We start from the raw sequence: 26,697 nt of genomic DNA on the forward strand, positions 1-26,697 counted from the left end.
TCGCACCATGGAGCGATACAAAGGCACTCTTCACTGGCTACAGGATATGTTTTAAAGCTGTTATTTCTGCCAAAGACAGTAATACAAAGTATTAACTGAAAGGTTGTCCAAACTTATATCTGTGCTTTTGAATATTAGCCTCCTTTGTTTTGTTGCTGGGGTGATAATGGTTTGTTGCTTTGCTGATTTTTGTTTTTATTTTGGATTGTGTATTGCACTGTAAGTTTATTAACAGGGGATGTGAGACCATTCACCCTCCTCTCTGTCCTCAATAATGAAACATGCATACAACCAAAATTAAGATAACGTGTTTATTGGAAATAACAAAGGCTGCAGCTTCGCCTATTGGTGGTAAAAAAAACATATGTTACCTGAGACAGATAGATAAGTATAACATAAGTGGACATCCAGCCATACCCAGCAAGGAGTCCAGTGCAAGCCAACAAAAATAAGAAATTGCTTACCCTGCCATAACAGATAGGGCAAGCGACAAGGGCTAGACCTCCAGGCCTGAAATGCCAGCACAGACCTAACATTGACTGCAGGGTAATGCTAAGGTTTACTTTAAAGGATCTCCTTTGAAGTTGCTCTTTGCTTGGGTACACCTCTCCTCCCAAGCTGTGACAAGGTCACCAGGCCAAATCCTAGGGCAGGTGGAATGGGCAAACAGGATGCCTCTGAGAAGCAGGAAGAATCCTGCTCCCAGAAGGCCCCACTTTATATACTGTTCCTCTTGCTCCACCCCCAGTTATAGAAGGAAGAATCCCATTCGTGGATCCTTCCCGCTACAACAAAATCAAAAACTGCTAGCCAATCCAAAACCAGAAAAGCATTTTTAGCATTGTGTCGGGATATATTGTCCATGAGAGCATCGTTTTTGCTAGCTTATCCTTGCAAATGTTTAGTAAAGTATATGGGAGTGAAATATACTTTCTGCCAGAGAAGTTGAAGACTTTCATGGATATGAAGAAGATTACTACCAGATAATCTTAGCAAGTGAAATAGTTATATTGTGGGGCTTCTCATGTTATTAGCCTTACATCTAAGTTTTCCTCAACTGACCTCCTTGTTATATTGCAACTCTTCCCTTAGATGTGAGTGGTCTAAGAAGTATTGTTCTTTTCCTTTTGCTATGTGATATTGTTTAATATCTTTTATTGGATTTCAACATAATACAATAGAAGCAAGAGCTCACCACAGTTCAACAAGCAACAGTTACAAACATGGCAAAACTGGAGCTCACATTCAAGAAACAACTATCCACAACTTGAAACACATTAAGAAAAAGGGGGAAGAAAGAGGAGGTGCTATGTGATATTGTTTCTTGAAGATTGTTTCTTTCAATTTTTCTGTAACAAGTAGATTGACTTGTATGATTATTTTATAATACTTTAAACACTACAGTCAAGGCAAGAATATTTTTCAAAGCGAGAACCCTAATCTTCAAGATACTACTTGGAATGGTACCCGAATATATGCTTAACATGATTGAACTATCCTCAAGAAATGTCAGCCCAGTAAACAGAAACTACCTATTCCTACATCTACCCAACTGCAAAAACACCATCTACAAAACTATCTACACAGCAGGATTTAGCTACCAGGGTTCCAAATGGTGGAACTCGATACCAAAAACCACAAGAAGCATCACAAATCTCCTCCAATTCAGAAAAGAAATGAAAACCTACCACTTCAAAAAATTCTACAGTTAATCACAAAGATATTGTTGCCTTCCTTTCAAATCTACCTCTTCAAAAACTATATGAATAAACATCACCAAAACTCTTCACCGCTACCTTTTCCTCTTCAAATCTCTCTCTTCAAAAACTCTATGAATAACCACACGAGTATAGATGCCCTCTCCACATTGCACAACACTATTGTAACTCCACCAAAATGTAAATTGTAAGTTACTTTGAACCGATATTTGTTTTTGGATAATAGTGGGATACAAGAATGCATAAATGAATAAATAAATAAATAAATAAATAAATAAATAAATAAATAAATAAGGCAATGACTATTGTAAGCAGCATCAAAAACACACCTCTCCAAGCTGGAAATAGTTAAATTTCTACATATTAAACAGGTTTTCCTATTATTTACACTCTTTTTTATGCAAGACTCTCACAATAAACATTTCATCTCATTATCTCTTCTCCAGGTTCCAGTCATGCTGTGGTCCCTACCTCATAACATTATGAAATTAAGAGTGCTGCACAGATCAGCTACAAAAGTGTGCTAAGAGGAATCTGCAATCGAACCAAAAGCTTCACTCATTGGGAATGAAGTTCTATATGCTTTGTGACAATGAATGTACTTTCAAAGACACCTCTGAGCAAGCTCTTTAGATCTCTGTTTAAATATATTCCATTTCATGCCTAATGCATAGGACAAAAAAGAAAACAAAGTTCATACATCTGCCCATCCACCTCAGTCAGTTAGACCCTCTCTTTACTAAATTCTGACACTGATTATTAGATTTTAGGAAAAGTGTTAAAAAGATATACTTCAATGAAATAAAGGACTTCGCAAAATAATTTCCAAATTAGATTTTCAAAAAAAGGACCACTTTACATATTGACAAACTATCACAGTCTTCTCTGAGTGAAGTGTGATGAGCTATACATCTAGTACATTAAAAGGGGCAGTTTCGATATATCTAAATCTGACTTTGGATGTTTTGCTGAAACCATCCAAAATTCTAGTGGCAAACATAGTGCTTTTCGAACCAGAAAATCGCTACCTTCTTGTTTCTAAAATGGCCATTTTCTAGACATTGTTCTACTCAGTGCATCTATCTTTTTTGACTATTTTCAAAAAACAAACTTACAAGTGAAAAATATACAAAATCAAGCCATTGTGATGTACGGGGACCAGCATTCTTAGTGGACTGGCCACACAGATATCCCAGTGGACTGTGGAGACATCTCCCCAAAACCCACCAAAAATCTACGGTACCCAACTGTACACCCATAAAATAGCCCTTATGGCTAAAGGTGTCACCTATATGTGGGTATAGTAGGGTTTTGGTGGGTTTTGGGGAGATGTCTCCACAGTCCACCGCACCAACCACTAGACTACTTCAGGGACCTGCTTGCTGCTCTAGTAGGACTGGTATGTATTGTTTCTTTCACATCTTTGGGGGGTGGGAGGGTGTCAATGACAACTGGGGGGAGTAAGGGAAGGGGTCATGCCTTAATCCCTCCAGTGATCATTTGGACATTGATGGTACATTTTTGTGACTTAGTCGTAATTGAAAGAGGTCTAGACCAAAACGTTTAACTTTTAGCCCTGGATGTTTTTGGTTTTGTTTCATTATGGCAGAAAAACGTCCAAGTTTTGGGAATGCCCAAATCCTACCCCCGACGCCCCCTTGTGGTTTGGACGCACTGCAGATAAACTACAAAAACGTTTTACAAATGGGGATTTGGACGTTTTGGGAAAAAAAATCCATCTGTCAGTTTGTGTTGCTTTCTGGATGCTTTTCTGTTTTGAAAATGAGCTCCAAAATAACCTGCATTTGTTACTATTTGCTCACAGGCGACTTCCAAGCAGTATTTGCCACGGCTCTCACGGATTATCTTGGCCTTATAAGTGGTGCTTGGAGTAATAGTACAAATACGGAATATTACCAAAAACAGGAACAGCCAGATCAGATTCCTCTGCATTCTTGCAGAAGTCAAAATCGTCTACTAGGCCAAAGGAAATCAAATGAAAAAATTTAACAGGAAAAGGCCCCCAAGATAAGTTATACTTTACATGAGCAGGTTACGCTCTAACAAATCCTTATCAGTCATACAGAAAAGATACTTTGAATATTAGATTTAGTGCTGTTTCTTTATGTATTTACGAGTGGATTTATTGCTGCTTATATATCTATCCTGTTGAAAGATAAAGATCTGAAAGTAACAAATGCCTAAATTTTTCCAGTGTAAAAATTTAGAAAAAATGCCAGTGTAAAGCTTCAAAGCCTACATCTGATGAAATAATGGATGCACACATATGAGCAAACTGCTGAAAATCATCATAATTACTGACCATGATTACAACCTGTTGGCAATCAATTAAGAATAATGACCAACGTCTTCTCCCATCCCCCACCTCCTTGTCAAGGGCCATGAAAACCCAGGGGTCCCAAAACTTTAATCCTGTTATCTGCTGCTTTCTCCCTCTGAAAGGCCCAATGATTAACAAAAGCAAACATCATGGAATTTACAACTGGCCACTTGGACATCTGTCCTACTTTCAGCAGTTAATGAAAAAGGAAGTAATCTGGTAAACAGCATAAGACTAGTTTATAAATCTAGATGCACATGACAGTTAAAGCTGTCATGTCTCTTCTGGACAGGAGCAACTGAATTCAATTGTCAGCTCTCTATTTGCTGCTTTGAGGGTAGGCAGCATTCCTGTAACCAGACCAAAACCTATTAGCATAAGACATGACAGCCTTCCCTGTACCTATCAGTTAGTTGTGTCAAAGCAAGGGGCTTGTTGCAGGTTGAATCTGAGCTCTGACATGTTTTGGATCTGGGAATATTTCATTCAAGTTTTAATCGATTGGTTCCATTTCAACTAGATGTGAATCCAGCTGATACAATTACAGAGTCAAGAATGCAGTTTTTTAATGGTAGCGCTAGCATTCCATAGCTTTCAGTAGACATTCGTGTTTGAGAATACTGACATCCAAAGCTGGTCGTTACAAATCCAAATTGCTGATTCTAGAGCTTTAAGTAAAACCACTTATGATTCAGTTTTTTGAGCACAGATTTGCAGCCTGTCCTGGTTTGACTCCAGTAGTCCTAACTTCACGGTCTGAATGGCATCCAGATGTAACATCCTACAGTTATTCTCTAGTTTAAAACCGCACCACTTTCATTATTCTCCTGGGAAACAAAAACTTACCAAGATTCATTGCACAATGTGATGCTTGTTAATCTGAACATAGGTTTTAGTAAATGAACTGGAGTAATTTTACTGCAACAAATCCTAACCAGAAAGAAAAAGACTGCAGGTATGTACCAAAAGACTTTACTAAGTAGAATAGTACAAACACAGTTTCTGGATTTTAACACAATCTGCTTGACTTTGTTTACTGCTGATGTGGGGCTCAGTTTAAATGTTAGATTGTTAGAACCAAGCTTCTCGTGTCATCATCTCACTTCTTTTAGGGGTATACAGGCCACAAACTTTCGTTTTGTTTCATATCCCATGATGTTTATGGGATTTTTCATTCTTTTTTTATGTTTTTTGTTTCAGGGGAGTTATTGTCAATAGTGCACACTAGTTCTTAATAGTGTGCTGTAAACAGTGCTTCCCTATTACTCAATAATGCATCTATTAATAGCAGAGAAGTAGCCTAATAGTTAATGCAGTGGGCTGAGAAACTGGGGAACTGGGTTCAATTCCCACTGGGACTCTGAGCAACACAGTTAACCCAGGTACAAAAACTTCAAAATGTGAGACCACTAGAGACAGAAAAAGTACCTGTATATAATAAATGTAAACTGATTTGGTTGTACCATGGCCCTTTAATCTTTATTCATAAACAGTGCACATTATTGAGCATTAGGTGATTCTAAAGATCCATCAACCTCTAAGTTACAGGCCCAGTAAGTCTCTGCTTCCAACAGATGTGTCTACTGCTTTTGGGAAAAACAGACTGAGCTGATGGTACAGGACTTGTATCACAACTGCTGGTAGCAAACCACTGACAGCCTCTTTCAGGAAAACATTATGACAGCAACCCAAATCTTTAGAAATCATGGCCAAATGTTTATTCTTACATCCACATGATGTTGTGCTAAAACAAACCCGAAAGGTTTAGGATCAAGCAGAGGTGCAGAACTCTGCTGTTCCAAGTATATGTTGATCTTAAATAAACATGGTTAGCAGAGTTAATGTACATAGCCATGTCTGATGCATTTATATTATGGGTGTCCTGAAATCCAAGCCTGTCTACAGCCCTCAGGGATAACATCTGTGCATTTTGGGGCCTCATTCAATAAAGGTTATGCTCCTAAATTTACGCTCCTAACATTTATGCTCCTAAATTACGAGCATACTCTATGTGCCAAAATAGAATGTGCTCGTAATTTAGGAGCATACATTTTAGACGCGTAAATTTAGGAGCATAACCTTTATAGAAGAAGGCCCTTGATGTCTAAAGTAAGGCAGTTGCGTGGTCTCCAAGGCACAGAACTGGCAACAGTACCATCAAGAAACCACTAGAAGAGCTTAAGGTAGGAAAACCCATCTATGAACCACCATGATATGCTCCTTCTCTTCAGGAATTGACATTTGTTTGCTGCATGTCAGGAAGTTACAGGCCTGTCATTAACTACTACTGCAAACATTGCAAAGGGAACCACTTAAGACACTTGTACATACGCTGTAATTCTTTCAGAAAACCACAGCTCAGTCAAGTGCACAATTGCAGTTATTATACAACTATTCTATAATGGTTTTCACTTTTTTGCTCTCTCTTGGTCTAAAATAAGGTGGAGTATAAACAGAGCCATAAAGTTAAAATGAAGAGTATAACTTCATGTGGGTCATCTAGGCCAGATGATGGACATTAAGGTTCATATATCAAAATAACACTAGTATTTTAGAAAAGGTTTGGCAACCACAGAGCTTTTTCTAAAATATGTATAATGCAGCCAAAGAGGCATGTAAATTTGGTGCCATGCACAACAGGAAGAGTCATTTAAGAAAAGACCCTGTTACGATATGAACAATATCGCTAGAAACTTTGGCTTTGTATTTATATGAAGTGTCATATGCATGTAGAAGTGGCAACTTTGCTTCACATAAGTGGAAGTGGTGCATTTTGGGAAGGTGGAGGTCTGTGGAAATCTTTCATTGCTACGGTGTAAATGCATAAATCCTTTCCAAGTGTAAATATGCTTTTTACAAATGATAACACAACATATCTTTCCTAATTTTTTGACTTCATAGGGTACCTATAACACCCTTCTACCAACTATTTCTTAAAGCAAAAGTCGGGAGTCATATTTGCCTAAGGAAAAACAAGCATATACAGGGGCTAGCGGCACCACTTAAAATGCTGAAATTCTGGGCTCAGTATCAAATATCAGCGAGCTACAATGCCTTATTAAACATACAGTAAGACAAAACAGAAAACAACATACTGCCTGCTAATACCAGTTCTTATTTCAACTGGAAGTCTACTAGCGTGAAAAGCTGCCACACCGAGGGGCCACAGTGCAGTCTCTTTCAAGAAACCTATTCCCTCCACAGTCATTAGCTCTCTTGTTTGGATAATAAACTGCCCAATCAATCAGGCTGAGCACAATATGCTTTTAACATAATCCTTAACTTTAGCATCAATCCAAAACACTTACAAACCTAGAGTATATTTACTTAATGAAGACAGGCCACTAAGAAACCAACAGTCTAACCTGTGTACTTTTTTGTAAAGAGTAGGGTTACCATATTTGTGGAGACAAAATAGAGGACACAAAAAATAAAATGCCCAACCATTCACCCTGCAAGAATTTTAAAAAGCTGCACTCGTACACATTTGGGGAGAGCAAGAGGCTTTTTCTCACCACTTACCAGCAGTGCCAGCAATCCTGGCGGGCTCCTCAAGTCTTCTCTCTACCTCGTCCTACCTGCACAGGAACAGGAAATTACATCACAGGAGGTGGGACACTGCAGAGAGAAGACTCAAAGAGCTGGCAGGCAGTAGGTGCCTCAATCACTGACACTGCCAGCAACGTATCCAAGGATTGGAAGACTGCTGGGCAGGGTTGCCATATAAAAAAAAAAATTCCCACACAAAACAGCCCAAAACCCGCCCAAAAACCGCACACACCCCACCCCCGACGTCATCACCCCCGCCCCTTCCGTCATCACCCCCACCCCTTCCGTTATCACCCCACCCCTGCTGTCATCAGCCCCACCCCTTCCGTCATCACCCCGCCCCCACCGTCATCAGCCCCGCCCCCACCGTCATCGCCCCACCCAAAAAGTCAGCAAACCCCGCCCAAAACATCACAAACCCCGTCTCTGTCACCATTAGCCCCACCCCCACCAGCCGAAAAACCGCCCCAAAACCCGCACAAAAAAAACAAAACCAGCCCAAAAAACCGCAACCCGCCGCGGGCAAAAGTTTCCCGCGGCGGGTTGCAGAAAACCGCCCATCTGGCAATGCTGCTGCTGGGGGAAGGGGAGGAGAAGGAAGAGACTAGAGAGGAGGTGCCCATCTGCTGGGAGGTGAGGTGAGGAAGATATGCCAGACTTTGCGGGGGGGGGGGGGGGGGGGGGGGGGGGTGGATCATCTGAGCCCAAACTGGGTGAGAGGGCCTGTGTCTATGCTGCCACTGTGGGGAACGAGTACAACAGGTCTTTTTAAACTTGACAAAATGGTCACAAACACCCTCAATTTAGGAAAACCACCGGACAGTTGCCTAAAAAGAGGACGTCTGGGGAAACCCAGATGTATGGTAACCCTAGTAAAGAGTCCCGACCCTGAAAGCCTCAATTGTGCCTCTAGGGAATAGAAAGGAGGCATTATATTGGACTGGTAACACCAGTAAAATATTTAAAACAGAAGCTACAGACTGAAATTAGAATCTGAGAAAAGTAAAAAGGCATAAGGTCAGACTTTTCTTCCTAGTTATATATTTCACTGCAGTTGTGCAGTGGATCACATCCTGCATTTTGAGGACAAATGTCAAAGCTGTTAGGCTGATGATCAAATTCCCTGCGCTGTTCTGAACAGCACTGAAAAATAAGCACCAGAACAGCACGGGGAATTAAAACCCCAATGATCAAAACTAATGGCAAGAAAATTTATGTATGCTATTAGTTTTGATCATCGGGGGCTTCTGTAGGAGAATTGTGCCTGGGCATTCACCCATGCCACAATCTTTCCAAAGAACTTGTTTGACAGGCTGTTGAAAAAAAAAAGCCCGGACTTGTCAAATATGCAAGGGGCTGGAGGTCCACCGCCACTCTGGTGGTCTAGTGTCCCCGACCCCCCCCCCCCCCCCCCCATATTTTGAAGACGGAGGAGGTCCCAGGATACACTGGGCAGGGCAGGGCGCTGCCATTTCGGAGGTGGCGCTGGAAGGAGGAGGGAGTGTTACTCCTTCCTCTGCCTTCAAGATTCCAGGGGGTTTGGGGGGCACTAGGGGGGTGCTACACCACCAAGGGAGTGTTGGAGACCTCCAGCCCCTTGTGTTCAGTGTAAGATAGGGGTCCTGCAAGCATGCAGATACATGCTGCACAAGGCTCCCCATTCATCCCCAATGCTCTGCAAACCATTTTGGAGGTGGCGCTAGAAGGAGGTGGGAGTGTTACTCCCTCCTCCACATTCAAGGTTCCTGGGGGTTTGGGGGCACTAGACCACCGGGAAGGGGGAGGGGCTGAGGGCTGGAGGTCCACCGGACCTTCAGCCCTCTAGCCCTCTCTGTCCGGGGGGGGAGGGGGGGCTCGAGTAGATGGAGTTCCACCAGACCTCCAGCCCCTTGTGTCTGGGATGGGATGGGGGTCCTGCAAGCATACAGATGCATGCTGGACAGGGCTCCCCATTCATCCACAATGCTCTGCAAAACATTTTGGAGATGGAGATGGAGATGGCGCTGGAAGGAGGAGGGAGTGGTACTCCCTTCTCCACCTTCAAGGTTCCTGGGGATTCAGGGGCACTAAACCACCAGGAGGGAGAGGTTGAGGGCTGGAGGTCCACTGGACTTTCAGTCCTCTAGCCCTCTCTGTTCGGGGGGGTTGGGGGGGCTTCTGTTTGGGGGGGGTTCTAGTAGGTGGAGTTCTACCGGACCTCCAGCCCCTCGTGTCTGGGATGGGATGGGGGTCCTGCAAGCATACAGATACATGCTGGACAGGGCTCCCCCATTCATCCCCAATGCTCTGCAAACCTTAATGCCAACTCCGAGCTGTTTAGCATGCAGTTGCATGCTACTTGCAGTCAGAGCTGGTGAGCTCGTTGTTTTACGCACTCACTGGCTCTGATCATGGGGCAGGAGCAAACGCAGGCGCTAGTAGCCTCTAGTGCCCACATTTGCTTTTGATCATCAGGGAAGGGGGCATGAACCAGGGAGGGGCAGGGATGTGCCTAGCACTCATGTACCCAAGTTATAGAACAGCCTAACTGACAGCTGAGAATTTACATATTGAGCTGACTTAAGGCACATAACTTAGGACTTAAGCTAGTATTCTTTAACAGCTATTACACACGTAATTGCCAGTACAAACAAATACACATTGCCAGATACTATCAGCTTAGTTTACAGCTGCCTTCAGCAAGTCTAAATTAAACATATACATGATCTCTTTAGAGGCTGAATATTGACACCATAGAGTTAATTATGAGTTTCAGTCCTTGATTTTCCCTAACTCTTCCCCTTCACTGTACACATGGTGACAGAGGGGTTGGATGAATATTCAGCAGCTGAAAATCCATGGATAATGGACTTATTTGTTTACTGGTAATCATAAGAATCCTTTTGAAAATTTACTTGTAAATACCTCTTTCTCTATACACACACACACAAATCTATCTATCCATCCATCCATCATATTCGTCCAGCTGCTATTCAGCATAATGGCAAACAATTAACTCCCCTATCTGCATGCTTTAAACTATTATACTGATAACTGCTAAACAGCCAGATATTAACTGTATAATAATGGGTCAGATTGGGGAGGGACAGAGTTGATAGAACACATTATTCTTTTATCAGTGATATTCAGCTGCTAAACAGACTACATGTATTTAGTGCCAATGTATATATCAGAAATTAGATAAGAAAAGGAAATCAAAGATCGACAGTGATGTCCGCTCACTGTGGACTGGTTCCTTAAAGGCAAACAACACTTTCAGGAGCAGCTGCCCCGAAAGCACTGCTATTCTTATTCTTTTCCATTCTATTTTTCCCACTAACTCTTTTTTTTTTTCTTTATTCTATTTTTTTTTTTGGCAAACAAGTGCAAGGTGATACATCATTTATAAACTACCTTGTTACTGCATGAAACAAAACCACAGCTTTGAACACAATGCAAACTCCCGCTGTAAACTCGGGCAGGTTTGATGGCAGCTCCTCAAAAGAGCTCCTGGCTTAATGGTGGCTGTTCACGTGGGGACTGGGATCTGTACCTGCTGTCCCCTGTCACCTCCCCTCGAAACTTAGCGGCAGATGTTGCTGCGTGGAGTTGCCTCTGAAGTGCCTCTCTGTCCTCATCTGCCCCACCACCAGAGAGTCAAAATTATATCAGATCTCTTTATTTGTGCCCGAGGCAGGTTTGGAAGCACAGCTGTGTCCGCCCCCACTTTACCTTTGGTGTCTAAGCCCTCCCCCAGGCGACAAACGTGAAACCAAAACTGCTCTGCCACTCATAACTATATCTGCTGACAATCCAGCAGCTTCCCGGCAGGGTGGCATGCAGTGTGCCTCTGCTCCAAACAGATGTCAGTAGCAACCTGCTTGCAAACACCTGGAAAAGATTCCGAGACCTCATGAATTACCAGCTTTAAAATATATATATATATATATATATATATATATATATATATATATATATATATATATATGACTCAGAGGAGTTTAGAGTGGTAATCAAAGCCATTCCTGACTCAACCGTGTGTGGGTCTCAAGACTGAGCCACCCTCTGCAGCGAGCAGGGCGAGAAGAGGGAGACCGAAAGAGAGCGTTCTCTTCTGCTCTGATTCTTCATGCCTGGACTTCAATTACTTAATCAAGGACTTGAATTCACAGGTGGATTCTTCTGCAATTGAGCGCTGTCAAACGCAATGAAACAAGAAATATTTGTTAGGCTCGCTGTCTGACAAAGCGGTACTTCCGAAGAGAGGCAGCGAGTGAGTGTGTTTGTGTGTGGTCTCTTATGTTTACTAAATTTAACTCTCCAGAGGTACGTCTACACATCTGCACTGGAATAGCTTATGAATACAAGGAGACAGGATTTTTTTTTTTCCTTCTGAGTGACAGAACATGCTGTTCACTAGGCAGAAGTTGTACCCAAAGGAGGGCGACTGCTTTTTTGTGTTTCAGCAGCAGGACAAAGCTCTCTCCCTCCACTCCTGTCAGTTCAAACATAGCCAGACTGTGGCTTCCCCTGTATGTTCTGCAGTACAGCAACTGCCGCTGATTTCCTCTCAAGCTCACATGAAGCACTTCAAGCAGCTTCAGGACACTAACCCCCTTTTTCAATCATCAAAAGCTTACAAAGAATACCTTTCAAGACTACAAAAGTAAACAAAAAAAGGAGAAAAGAAAAGGCATCAACACTGCCTTTTTATTGTCATCAGTACACATCACAAATGTTTACCCACATTTACTTTCAAATGTACTTTGTAGGCGGTTTATGCATCCATTTGCATATCCTTTGGACTCTGTTGCTTATAAATGGCTACATCAAGAGATACACTGAGGAATTAGTCAACACCACATGGACTGCATTACAACTAGAGACAGGCTGATCCTATCTACAACAAAATCACCTGCTCCGTTTCAAGTAGGCCCAGTACTGCTGAATTTTGTGATTATGGAAAAAAGAGATGTAACTAAAAACAAGCAGGCCAATATGCAAAAGAATTCATGTATTTAGCGGCAGCCGAGAAACATGTAAGTCCTGAGGGCTGATTTTCAGTGGCACCATATAGAGCGCTGGAGAAAAACGCTCTAACCGCTTCAAAACGTGCCATGTGAAGGGCAAGTCTATAAAGTGGCGCCTAGTGTCTATGAGGCAGAGTTCGTCAGCGCAAGGCCCGGGAGCCAGATGGTGGCCCCCAAAGATCTCTGTGGCAGCCCGTATTGTCTTTCTGGGTTACGCAGGCACTGGTAGTATTCAGTGCTGTGCCCACATAGCTAACCAGGCAAGCAGGACCACTTAAACAACAGTCTTAACTATGCCTAGTTAGCAAAGTGGGTACGACAGTGAATATCAGCCATACCCACATCAGGGCACTGCCAAAGGCTTAGATATTCAGTGCCACTGCCCAGATATGGCCCAGGATGTCATGCTCAGGTCCTCCCATCGGACCAGCTCTGGGCCCTCACTGCTCACATGGTGGGGCCTGGCTTCCTCACCACCCATGGCTCTTCCATTGTGCCACTGCTGGGTTTTCCACTACTTGGACGGCAGGGTCTGGCCTCCCTGCTATCCACAACTCCTCCCATGTACCTTTCCTGCTCTTCTCTTTTATTCCATATGCATGTTTGTTTATGCATGAATGAAGGACAAATAAACATCCAGACAGATGGACGGCCCCTCCATGATAGGTACTCTGTTATTTTTGAGACATGTGTCTTGCTTATGCATCTGCATAAGCAAGAGTTGTGTGCAAGATAGAGTAGTGGCCAAGAAATAAGTCAGGGCCCCCTCGATTTTAACAGAATCTATATAAATAAAATCCCCCCTCAAACGTTCTGAAGCTCACTCCGTGGCAGTGAAGCACTGAACTCCTGTACTCTTTGTAGGCTAGGCTATGAGGACCACTCACCCTCACTCATAGACTCGCCCTCAGCCACGCCCCATCTGCACATAAAAAGCAACCTCAACGTTCTAAGCTTTGTGGCTTCAGGGTTCGTAAGTTCGAAGCTCTGTAACCACTTTTACAAACCATCTAACTCTGCCCCGCCCTCACGTCAAAACGTTATAACGTCGAGGGCGGGTCATAATGACAACAACTACACTAAGCTAGGAAGCCCATTGCTTGATCTCTCTTTTCACTCCCCAACGCAGCCGTCATTCCCATACACTGTAAACCAAGCACGAATCGCCCCCCCCCCCAAAATCCAACCCCCCCTCACAGATGCCCGTGCACGTCACCCCCCCTCCAATAATGCCAAACCACTCCCATCTCTCTCTCACACATGCCTCCACCCGCGCAACGCCCCTCCGCTCCCCGACATAGGACCCGCCCATCCCCGGTACATGCACGTCGACCCCTCCTCCAAAATCGGCAACCCCCCTCTACTACCCTCCCCTCCTCTTACCGGAGTCTCAGCCGCAGAAGTGAAGGGCAAGGTAGTTCGGAGATTCTGCTGCCTTCCGTTCTGTTCGCTATGAGCTCTGTGCCCTGATTGTCTGGTCCCGCCCTCATTTCCTGTTTCTGCAATGGCGGGACCAGACAATCAGGGCACAGAGCTCATAGCGAACAGAATGGATTAAGGCACCAGAATCTCCGAACTACCTTGCCCTTCACTTCTGCGGCTGGGACTCCGGTAAGAGGAGGGGAGGGTAGTAGAGGGGGGTTGCCGATTTTGGAGGGGGCGGCCGACGTGCACATACCGGGGATGGGCGGGGCCTATGTCGGGGAGCGGAGGACCTTGCTAGCGACCGTTTCATTTGTGCCAGAAACGGGCCTTCATTACTAGTATTGCTAATAAGCTGAAGATTTCTGCAAGAGTGCACAGAAAGCACCAGTGACTTACATTAAATTTTATAGCACTTTGCAATGCATTGGGGAGGTCTTTTACTAAAGCGCACTGGTGTTTTTAGCACACGCTAAAAATAGGTGCTTGCTAAACCCTAAAGACACTAATGTATTCCTATGGGCATCTTTAGCGTTTAGCGTGTGCCTATTTTTAGCACGCACTAAAAACACCAGCACGCCTAAGTAAAAGACCCCCTGGGTTTGCTCTCTATCTTTACATGGTGCTTTCACCTCAACCAGCGTACAATAAGATCACAGAATGGGATAGAAATTCTTTTCAAATACAGCTTTGCTCTCTCGAGCGAGGGAGTTTCAGCAGGCTAGAGGTTATGATTTGGATTAAGAAGATTTTAGCATGCTTACTCTGGATTAATGTGGCTTCAGATGTTTGATGTCCACGGAGCACACAAAGTCCTTGGTTTTAAACCTGTGCAACAAGCACCATTTTCCATAGCACTTAAGATTTTTCAATGGTTTCCTGTTGAAGAACTGGCTAAAATCAGTCCTTCCTGGCTCCTGTGCTCTCAGAGGATTTGATTCCACAACAGTCTTGCTGCAGGCTCATGAAAGTTCACATTAATGTGTAGCACAGTTTAAAACAGCATGAAGAATTAGCAATAAATATAGTAAGGTCTTGTAAAGCCTACAACTTACTTTAAACAGTTTACATCTGAACCACGTATTCATATTTGCACCAAAGAACATGTATTAAAGAAAAACAAAACAAAATATACCTCATCCCCTTGTTGGGGTCGCATCAAAGAAACTCGGTCATATTGCCTTCGCAGTAATGCCCACAATGCATCCAGTCGACCCTGTGACAGAAAAAAAGACCAAATCTATTGAAATCAACAACAGACTGTTCATCTTCGTTTTCAAAGCATTGATGGTCTTAAGCAGGGGTTCTCAACCCAGTCCTCGAGACACACATAGCCAGTTAGGTTTTCAGAATGTTTACAATGAATACAGAAGAAGATGTAAGAGATCTGCCTGTACCGGAAATAGTTTTCAAGGGTGATGATGTGGGGGAACTGAGAGAAATCTCGGAGAACCTGGAAGATGTACTGAGCCAAACCGACAAATTAAAGAGTAGAAAATCACCTAGAATGGATGGCATACATCCAGGGGTGTGCTGGTAAATTTTTAACAACGGGCTCTCTCTCCGGGCATAGCCGGCCCTGAAATTTTGTTTTTTTTTTTTTGGGGGGGGGGGAAATACATGCCTCTTTCTCCCCTCCCTTGTGCGGGCACGCTAGGCATACCTTTGCCGAGCCCCACCAGCCAATAAATGGACTGCCACCATTCTCTGCTGCTTGTTTCTGGCTTTGAGCAGCATGATGGAACCTTCTTGCGCTTGCATGAAAAGTCCCAGCCTGATGCTCAGAGTCAGAAACAAGGAGCAGGGAGCAGCAGCAGTCTGTTTACTTGGCTAGTGGGGCCAGCATCACTGCCAGCAAAGTAAAATAGATTTCAGGATGGGGCCCAAGCCCACATTTTGGGAGTCAGTTGTTAAAGTAGCCATGGGGAGGCCTACTTTAACAACCGGCTCCCAAAATTCTTAAAAACTTAACAAACGGCTCTCGCGAGCCTGTGAGAGCCCGCTCCAGCACACCACTGCATACATCCAAAGGTACTCAAAGAACTCAAGCATGAAATTGCTAACCTGCTGTTAGTAATCTGTCACCTGTCGTTAAAATCGTCCATAGTACCTGAAGATTGAAGGGTGGTCAATGTGACGCTGATTTTTAAAAAGGGTTCTAGGGGTGATCCGGGAAATTATAGACCGGTAAGCCTGATGTCAGTGCCGGGCAAAATAATAGAAACTATTATAAAGAATAAAATTACAGAACACGTAGACAAACATGGTTTAATGGGACAGAGTCAGCATGGGTTCAGACAAGGGAAGCCTTGCCTCACCAATTTGCTTCATTTCTTTGAAGGCGTGAATAAACATGTGGATAAAGGTGAGCCGGTTGATGTAATTTATCTAGATTTTCAGAAAGCTTTTGATAAAGTTCCTCATGAGAGACTCCTGAGAAAATTAAAGAGTCATGGGATAGGAGGCAAGGTTCTGGTGTGGATTAGGAATTGGTTGTTGGCCAGAAAACAGAGGGTAGGGTTAAATGGTCATTTCTCTCAATGGAAGAGGGTAAACAGTGGAGTGCCACAGGGATCTGTACCAGGACTAGTTCTATTTAACTTATTTAAAATGATATGGAAATTGGAACGATGAGTGAGGTGATCAAATTTGTAGATGACACAAAACTATTCAAGGTTGTTAAAATACGTGCAGACTGTGAAATATTGCAGGAAGAGACCTTAGGAAATTAGAAGACTGGGCATCCAAATGGCAGATAAAATTTAATGTGGACAAATGCAAGGTGATGTACATTGGAAAAAATAATCCAAATCATAGTTACCTGATGCTAGAGTCCACCTTAGGGGTCAGCGCTGAAATCTTTTGCTCAGTGTGCGGTGGCGGCCAAAAAAGCACACAGGAAGATAGGAATTATTAGGAAAGGGATGGTGAATAAGACTTAAAATACTATAATGCCTTTGTATCGCTCCATGGTGCATCCGCACCTTGAGTATTGTGTTCAGTTCTGGTCGCCGTATCTCAAAAAAGCTATAGCAGAATTAGAAAAGGTTCAAAGAAGAGTGACCAAAATGATAAAGGGGATGGAACTCCTCTCGTATGAAGAAAGGCTAAAGAGGTTAGGGCTCTTCAGCTTGGAAAAGAGACAGATGGGGGGAGATATGATTAAGGTCTACAAAATCCTGAGTGATGTAGAATGAGTAGAAGTAAATCGATTTTTTACTTGTTCCAAAAGTACAAAGACTAGGTGACACTCAAGGAAGTTACAAAGAAATACTTTTAAAACAAATAAGAGGAAATATTTTTTGAACTCTTTGTCAGAGGATGTGGTAACAGCGGTTAGCGTATCTGGGTTATAAAAGGTTGGACAAATTCCTGGAAGAAAAGTCCATAGTCTGCTATTGAGACAGACATGGGAAGCAACTGCTTGCCCTGGGATTTGTAGTATGGAATGTTGCCACAATTTGGGTTTCTGCCAGGTACTTGTGACCTGGCTTGGTCACTGTTTGGAAAATAGGATACTGGGCTGGATGGACCATTGGTCTGACCCAGTATGAGACAGATTTGCAAAAAGGGAAGGCAGTGCATGTAAATTTATCTCATGCATATTCATTGTAGGTATCTTGAAATTCCAACTGGCTGGGTGTGTCCTCAAGCTCCTATACAACATCATTGGAGATTTGTTATTAATGGCCCAATAAAAGAGGAACACTACCTGCAAAGAATCCAGTTCTGGGCATTATCAAGAGATATTTCATATATTTTTTTGACTGAGAAGAAAATCCTTAATAGCCAGAGCTGCAAATGTTCTGTTTTTTTCTTTATATGCACCATGCACTGAATTTTTACGCAGAATAAAAATTCTTGCACTTGCTGCAAGAAGATACTTATTTCTTAGGTTATTATGAGAATGGTGAGTGACACTGAAATAATATTCAGGGCTTTTGGGCGGAGGGAGAGTAAGATTCAATGTGTCTTGGAAACACTTTCAGGATGAAAAAACTAAACAGGAACTTGGTGTTCTAACCAAACATCTTTGAAAAGGTTACACTGAAGGTATAGGAAAGCATACTTCAAACTTTTAGGATGAAAGTTACCTTGATTGGAGTGTACCATTTTGGTTCATGGGTCTGTACGGTAGACTTGGGTTTAGGAGGTTTGGGCTGAAAAGATACTTCTTCTTCTTCTGGAAGAGTCACAACAGCATTTTTGGCTTTTTCTAACCTGGCTCCTTCTTCAGTGGATCCCTTATCACCCCAACGAACCTGACAGGTAAAGCATAACAAAATTAGGTGTGTGCAAACAAAAATGAAACACAGAGCAAATATAAACCTCAAATAGAAATATTCAGTCAGTTGTGACAGCCAGCTTCTCACATTTTAACCTACTACTACTACTATTAAACATTTGTATAGCGCTGCTAGACTTACGCAGTGCTGTACAAATTAACATGAAAAGACAGTCCCTGTTCAACAGAGCTTACAATCTAAATTGGACAGACGAACAGACAGCTAGGGGTGGGGAAATTGCAGTGGTAGGGGTGATAAGTGAGGGTGTTGATTAAGAGAGTCGAGGTTAGGAGTCGAAAGCAGTAGCAAAGAGGTGGGCTTTAAGCCTAGACTTGAAGACAGCCAGAGACTAAGCCTGACGTACTGGCTCAGGGAGTCTATTCCAGGCATAGGGAGCAGCAAGATAGAAGGAACGGAGCCGGGAGTTAGCAGTGGGGGAGAAGGGGGACGACAGGAGACATTTACCCAGCGAACGGAGTTCACGGGGAGGAGTGTAGGGAGAGATGAGAGCGGAAAGGTACTGAGGAGCTGCGGAGTGGATGCACTTGTAGGTCAAAAGGAGAAGTTTGAACCGTATGCGGAAGCGGATAGGGAGCCAGTGAAGCAACTTGAGGAGAGGGCTAACGTGAGGATATCGACTCTGACGGAATATAAAACGCGCCTATATGTGTTTGCAGGACAGAATGAGATGGCTAAACCTTAGCAAATGAGAATCTTGGGCTGACGTTCACCAACAACTTTCTTCTTGGATGTGAAATGAGATTGGCATGATGAAAAAATTATTTCAAACCAGTATAAGAATTCTGCATAAAGACATTTATTTTGAGCTTTAAGTCTCAAGAGTGTTCCAAAGAGCCACAGTGCCAGCTTAATTTAAATGGGCTACATTATTCATATGCTGACTTTTTCCGATTGCAAAATTATGTGACACAACTGTTGAAAACTGGGCTAGGTTACATGGGTTAAAGTTGAACAAAGGCAAGACCAAATTGCTATGGCTGAGAAACCCTTATAAGTCTGTTCTAGAGACTATGCAATTAACTTCAGGTCTATCTTTAAAGGTCAACAGGACCTCTTCAGTTCTTGGGTTTATTTTGGATACCTCCGGCTCTCTATCCCTTTCAAAGACTTGTATTTTTATGAATGTATTTTACTATCCTGTCAAACTTTTGGCATTCTTTTCTGTACCTGATGTTTTAACCACAGTGACCTGCTTGTTCAGAGAGCTCCTTTTACGAAGTTGCGGCAAAATGAGGCCTGCGCTGGTGTCTGCGCGTGTTTTTGATGCACGCTGAGACCCCTTTTTACTGCTGCGGGTAAAAGGTCTTTGTTTTTTTCAGGAAATGGCCACACGACAAGTGCTTCACTTGCTGCACGGCCATTTCGGGGGGAGTACTTACCGCCACCCTTTGAGGTGGCAGTAAGAGCTCCCACACTAACCTGGCGGTAACAGGGCAGCGCACAGCACTGCCCAATTACCGCTGAGTACACGCCAGTGCTACAAAAATAAAAATAGGGGTTTTTTTAAACTTTCAATTTTTATTGAGAGCTCAGAAAAGCATTACAAAATATCAACCGTTCAGTGACATTAAGACAAAGTTCCAATTCCTAACTTATATATCTACTACTTAAAGACGTTTCAAACAACAACAAACAAGAGAAAAAATGATCTCATTTTTCTAATACAGTTGCTGGATATGATGCGTGCTGGGGGTGGGAACTACTGCTGGGCTGCTTCGGTAGCCCAGCGGTAATTCCCTTTTAGCGAGCAGTAAGACCACATTGGGGCTGACCGCCACTTTGGAAAAGGACTCCATATTGCGGTATAACAAGAAATTGCAATAAACATAAAAGTGAACGTAAACAACCTCACTTGAGTTTCAAATAAAAGACCCAATATCCAGCCAGCAGCAGGCAGTGCTTTTTCTTTTGATACAATTAATCATACCCTGCTGTCAGAATGGCCAGAAGGAATTGGCATCACAGGGTACATAAGAACATATGAGTAGCCATACTGGGTCAGACCAATGGTCCATCTAGCCCAGTATCCTGCTTCCAACTGTGACCAATCCAGGTCACAAGACGCTGGCAGAAACCCAAATAATAGCAACTTTCCATGCTACCAATCCTGGGCAAGCAGTGGCTACCCCATATCTATCTCAATAGCATACTATGGACTTTTCCTCCAGGAACTTATATTCCACCAGAACCGATATACTCATATCACCCCTCTCATCAAGTCACTTCACTGGCTTCCAATCAGATACCGCATACAATTCAAGCTTCTCCTCCTTACCTACAAATGCACTCAGTCTGCGGCTCCTCATTACCTCTCTACCCTCATCTCCCCTTATGTTCCCACCCGTAACCTCCGCTCACAGGACAAATCCCTCCTTTCAGTACCCTTCTCCACCACTGCCAACTCCAGGCTCCGCTCATTCTGCCTTGCCTCACCCTATGCCTGAAACAATCTTCCTCAACCCCTACGCCAAACCCCCTCCCTACCCATTTTCAAATCTCTGCTTAAAACTCACCTCTTCAATGCTGCTTTCGGCACCTAACCTTTTGAGAAATATAGTATGCCCTATCAGATTGACTCTACATTTATTTTTAGATTGTACACTTGTCTCTAGATTGTACACCTGCCTTTTAGATTGTACACTTGTCTTTAGATTGTACACCTGTCTTTTAGATTGTAAGCTCCTTGAGCAGGGACTGTCCTTCCATGTTAAATTGCACAGCGCTGTGTAACCCTAGTAGCGCTTTAGAAATGTTAAGTAGTAGTAGTAGTAGTAACTTGCCAAACATTTCTTTAATAACCATAGTTATACTCTTGGGCAAAATAACTCACTTTCAAAACCCTAGTTTCTGGGTTGTGGGGTCCCTCAGAGGTCTCCACTGTTTCTGGTACTGTTTAATTTTTGCATGTCATCATTGGGAAAAATTGAGTTAGGGCTAGGGAGATGTTCCACTCCTACGCTGCCAACATCTTGTTGTTGCTGTTGGTTCCTGTTAGCCATGCTGATCTTGTGGATACTATTCAATTGGGTATGAATAAGATTCAGCACTGGGCTTTGACTAGTAAATTAAAGTTAAATCCTAATGAAACAAAGATTCTTTGGTTTAGAAATTCAGGAGTAACTGTACCCTCCTCACTTACTTCACCTAAAGACAGAGTCCTAACTATTGATTCTGAACCTAAGGTTTTGGGCACCATTTTAGATTCTTCACTAACATACATCTCTCAGGTGAATCAACTGTGGCAAAAGATAGTTTTTAGATTAAAACAACTTAGCCTAATTTGATCAAAGAATGTTTGCTCTCATGATCCAGATGCTGATTCTTCTGCACTTGGACTACTGCAATACCCTCTATCTGGGTTTATCCTCAAGAAATTTGATAAAGTTGCAACTCATCCAAAACGCTGCAGTAAGGCTGATTTTTAAACTGAGAAAATTCGATAGTGTTTTATGCTATTTTGCCAAATTTTATTGGCTTCCAGATAATGAACGCATCATTTTTAAGGTGATCTGTTTGTTCTACCAAATTCTTTATGGTACAGTTTCGGAATTGTTGATATATACTGTCCTTGTTCCTTTAAACTGGTATTCATCAAGGTTCAAATCCCACTGCTGTAACTGGTGTACAACTCACTTAAAGGCAATTTTATAAGCTGGCATCTAAATTTAGACATCAACAGCTCATTTATATTACAGAAGTCTAGCACTTATGCACATCATTGGCGCCAATAATTAAATGTTATTCACGTAAGTGCTTGGCGCAATTCTGTGAATGGTGCACATAAGTCACTTATGGGCCCTTTGACTAAAACTTACTGTGCACTAATGGACATTAGCATGTGCTAAATGCTGCCACATTCTATTTTATACCTCATGAGACTGCTGCTGGAGGTTGCGGCAGCCATTTTGATGCAGGAGCAAGTGATGACCACTCCTGCCCCCACTAGCCACCAATAGTACAGTAGGCCCAGAAGAGGGGCAGGTGGATCCAGGAGGGGGGTCTTTCTGGTTAGAAGGATGAAAGAGAGAGTGCAGACAGCACAGGACAGTTTCAGTTTCAGCTGAAAATTCACCAGTATTTTTGTCCAAAACTGAAACACGGTTGAACATGAATTCCTGCCAGGTTTCGGCTCGAAGCCAAATCTGAAACTCTGTCAGACTCTAGTAATAAGGCCCCTTAATGCACAACTGCCAGGGCATGTACATGTGGGCGGAGTTTAGATGTGTCACCAACTGACAAGTAAACTTTTAGAATACTATCAATTGTACATATTGTACATAGACATGTCAACTTACACTAGTAATTGACATGACATGACTTCCTATCCTATTGGTCATGTCTCAACTCTCCATTCCTCTTTTTCCATATTATAGTCTCTAAGCTGCCTAGATGTAACCCACGATGGGCGGGGTAGCAAACCCATAATAAACTTGGAAACTTGGTATTCACCAGTATTTCAAATATTTACATGTAAATGTGAGCACCTGGCTTATAGAATTGCCCTTTAAGAGTGTAAACTCCTTGGAACAGAAGTCCATCTGTACCTGTAGATAATCATTATAAGGTGGCACTATAAAATAAGGAAATCTTTCAAGCTTTCAGTCACATTTCCTTGGTATATTTCTTCTATATGGTGCTCATACTGCAGTGTTAGGCTGGACTTTCATTTGCAAGTAGACCCTGCTGAGCCATTAAAATGTATCTCTATCTTTCTGTGTGATCAATGGCACTTTCTCAGCTCTTAATGGAGCTGTTAAATAGCTATGAAACACTTCTAAGCTATTTAAGAATTAGAAAGCGGACTCCTTACTAAAGACAATGACCTTCTCTTTCACTGTCCCCACAAATCCCAACAGGTGAATGTTCAGCTGAAAATTTAGGCTCCTACATTCAACTGAAAATAAATACTTATCTGAAGTATCTAATTTCGGCTCCTAAATCTTGGAGCGCAGCTTTTTATGACTATCACTCCAAGTGGCAAACACAAGGATAACAATACTTAGCATTTTACAGCACTACAGGACATATACATACCCTGGTGATAAATATTCAGGTGCATTAAAGTTCTGCTCCAAAGAACCTACAGGTTAATATTCAGATGCCGTGTGCAGCATTTTTTTAAATGTTAGCCACTGTGGTCAAAACATATCTGGATATTCAGCTCCACTATTCAGATTGTGGCTAACACTAAATATCTGGATAAGGCGGTCAACAATGGACCCTTTCTATAGTGGCAAACTTCAGTCTACTACTCGGATAGCTTAGGTCTAGGCTTGCTTTTCTGAAGTAGGCTCTGAAAACTGTAAGGCTGTTTATACTATTCTGCATGCTGTTTTACATTTTTAATTTGTAATTTGTCAATTTGTATTTTTTTTTTTTTTGTTACATTTGTACCCCGCGCTTTCCCACTCATGGCAGGCTCAATGCAGCTTACATGGGGCAATGGAGGGTTAAGTGACTTGCCCAGAGTCACAAGGAGCTGCCTGTGCTGGGAATCGAACTCAGTTCCTCAGTTCCCCAGGACCAAAGTCCACCACCCTAACCACTAGGCCACTCCTCCACAACTTTTTATTTTTTAAATTTTTTAGGGCTGCATTTTGATTACAATTTTTAATCACAAATAATTGAGCGATTAATCATGTGATTAAAGTTATATATATATTTTTTTTCCCACTGCAGTTCTTTGTAACTCAGGGCAGTGGAGGGTTAAGTGACTTGTCCAGAGTCAGAAGGAGCTGCAGTGGAAAAAATAAATGAATAGCATACCTTTAATCACACAATTAATAGCAATTAAAAATTTTAAGCTATAACCTAGTAAGACTAAGGGGCCCTTTTACTAAGCCACGTAGGCACTTACGCATGCCCAACGTGTGTCAGTTCGGAGCCACCGCCCGGCTACCGCGTGGCTCGGGCGGTAATTTCATTTTTTATGCGCATCCTCTACGCGTGCCAGAAACTTTTCCAGCGTGCGGCGCTAACTAGGCGTTAATCGGCATTGTACGCACACAGCCCAGTTATACAGTTGTCTTTCATGAGACTCATCCAAGGTCACAGAAATAGTGAGTGGCAGTGGTGGGATTTGAACCCTAGCCTCCCTGGGTCGTAGCACACTGCTCTCCACTAGGCCAAGGAAAAGAGAAGTTGCAAAATAACAGGTTTTGAAAACAAAATCCAGATTAACAAATAAAAAATATTTTTCAGACGCGCATATCGGATGCACGCCAAACATGAATTGACTGCAAGAGCCACGCGGTAGCCGGGCGGTAACTCTATTTTGGCGCGAATTGAGAGCACATAGACGCTTATGCAGCTTAGTAAAAGGACCGCTCAGTTAATATGGAAAAAAATGACTAGAGGCTAACTGGGTGCAAATGAGTACATGGTGAAGAATTTAGGTTGCCCCAATCCAGTCCACAGTGAGGCCAATATAATAAACAAGAGTTAAAATGTGTGTGTGTGGGGGGGGGGGGGGGGGGACCCAACAACTCACAATGCAGTAAACATAGAGTATGCAAATGCACTGTGAGTTCAGAAAAATTCACACCACTGATCACTGAATTAAAGAAACTGTGGATTTTCTGGTCTAGCTTGACTTCCTTGAACCAGAAGGACTCTGCTCTTGGATCCTTCACCCAACCCACAAACTCCTTCAACCACCAACTCTCCAGCTATCCAATAACCCAACTGCTACTCACCAAATAATCCCCCTTCTCACAACCACCACCATCTACCACCTACCCACTTAACTGCCTCCCACTCATCCGCCTACCCCACCTATTCACTATCCTACTCCTCATCCAGCAAAGTAAACCTCCACTAATCCAGTAAGTGAGTGGCTGGGGGAGTAGGAAGGTAGGTGGGGAGTTATGGGTAGATAGATTATGTAGTTAGTGTTTGGGTGGGAGGGTAAGTATGTAGGTGGGGGTCCTGAGGCACAGTCTCACTAACTTGTGAGCCCCTGTGCTTTTGAGTCCCTCCCTTGAAAATTCAACAAATTATCCATTTGGTATAGTGATGGGCAAGGGGATAAATATTTGTATAATTCAGCTCAAATATGGTCGGAAAAGGTGACATGGAAGTTAGTAGTTAAGACCTAGTATCTTTACGGAAAATGATTGTAAACTCCTGGATACTGCTGAATTGATATTGTTTAAGATCATACATAGGTCATTTATAACCAGGGCTAAAGAGTTTTCCATGAAGATGATAAATGTCAAAAGTGTAAGGTGCATATAGGAACATGGGTGCATTCTTTTTTGGAATGACCTCAAATCAGGGAGCTGTGGGAGAGAGTTATGTTAATTACTGATGAGACCATATAATGGAAGTTGACATGGAATTATGGCCTATTGTTCTTGGGTTTATGGGAGGGTCAGAAGGCATTGTTGAGACCAGCCAGATCATTAAAGAAATTCACGACTCTTGCTTTTTCAGACCATGGTGAATATCTTTTTTTCAGTATTTCAAACCAGTTTGAATAGTGACTGATATCCCTCCTAAAATAGTGGATATTCCAGAAAATCTGCCATTTGACTATTATTTGGCAAACAGAAGCTCGAACCACTGGAGGTGAATTGATCACACATATCTTTCAATTGGCTTTGATGCAGAACTATCAGAATGGGCACTGCTGGGGTTGTGAGTTCCCTGAGACACTAGCCTTTCATTACTGTCACTACCATAGGCGCCCCGGCGTATAAGAGGCTTGGGGAGGCTAAGCCTCCCCAGCCCAATGGTCAACTTCCGGGTGTTGCGCCCGCCCTACCCGCCCCCCTCGCGCGTGTGGTTTAATTGTTTTAGTTCCGTGGCAGCGATGTCATTGACGTCGCTTCCACAGAGAATATGGAGCTCCGCCCCTCCACCCCCTTGGCAGCGACGCAACGTCATTGACGTCGCCATGGAGGTAAGCTCTGCCCCCTTTAGCCTCCCCAAAACAGTTGGCTACCAACCATCTATGGTTACTACTCTGTCCCAGCATCAGCTTGGTCCATAATTGGAATACTTACAGAAGAATGCAATTTCTTCCATAACACTTCAAAGGCCTTCTTTGTGTCTCATTAGCTCAAGTGAAAGCAATCCCTCTTTTAACCTATACTCACTCAACAAATGAAGCTAGCAAAACCACCTCTATCAATAACCTTTTGTGTACTGGTTATTTATTTATTTATTTATTTATTAGGATTTATTTACCACCCTTTTGAAGGAATTCACTCAAGGTGGTGTACAATAAGAATAGATCAAACATGAGCAATAGGCAATTCAGTAGTAAAAATATTCAAGTAACAATACAAAGTATGGCATGGTATACTACTTTAATGCCTAAATAGGGACCACTGGTGAAATATTCTGAT

The 26,697-nt window shown here is 42.7% G+C and overlaps 1 protein-coding gene across 1 annotated transcript in view; it reads right to left on the minus strand.

Annotated features, from left to right (window-relative positions):
* The window catches only part of ANTXR2 (ANTXR cell adhesion molecule 2), a 437,579-nt gene that overhangs the window by 83,856 nt on the left and 327,026 nt on the right, over positions 1–26,697 (minus strand). The window contains exons 15-16 of the mRNA XM_030190557.1: positions 18,134–18,301; positions 15,175–15,255 (exon numbers count right to left, since the gene is read on the minus strand). Coding sequence (XP_030046417.1) covers positions 15,175–15,255; positions 18,134–18,301 — 249 coding nt within the window. The remainder of the gene's footprint in view (positions 1–15,174; positions 15,256–18,133; positions 18,302–26,697) is intronic.

This window comes from Microcaecilia unicolor, chromosome 2, assembly GCF_901765095.1.
Source record: "Microcaecilia unicolor chromosome 2, aMicUni1.1, whole genome shotgun sequence".
Lineage (NCBI taxonomy): Eukaryota > Metazoa > Chordata > Amphibia > Gymnophiona > Siphonopidae > Microcaecilia > Microcaecilia unicolor.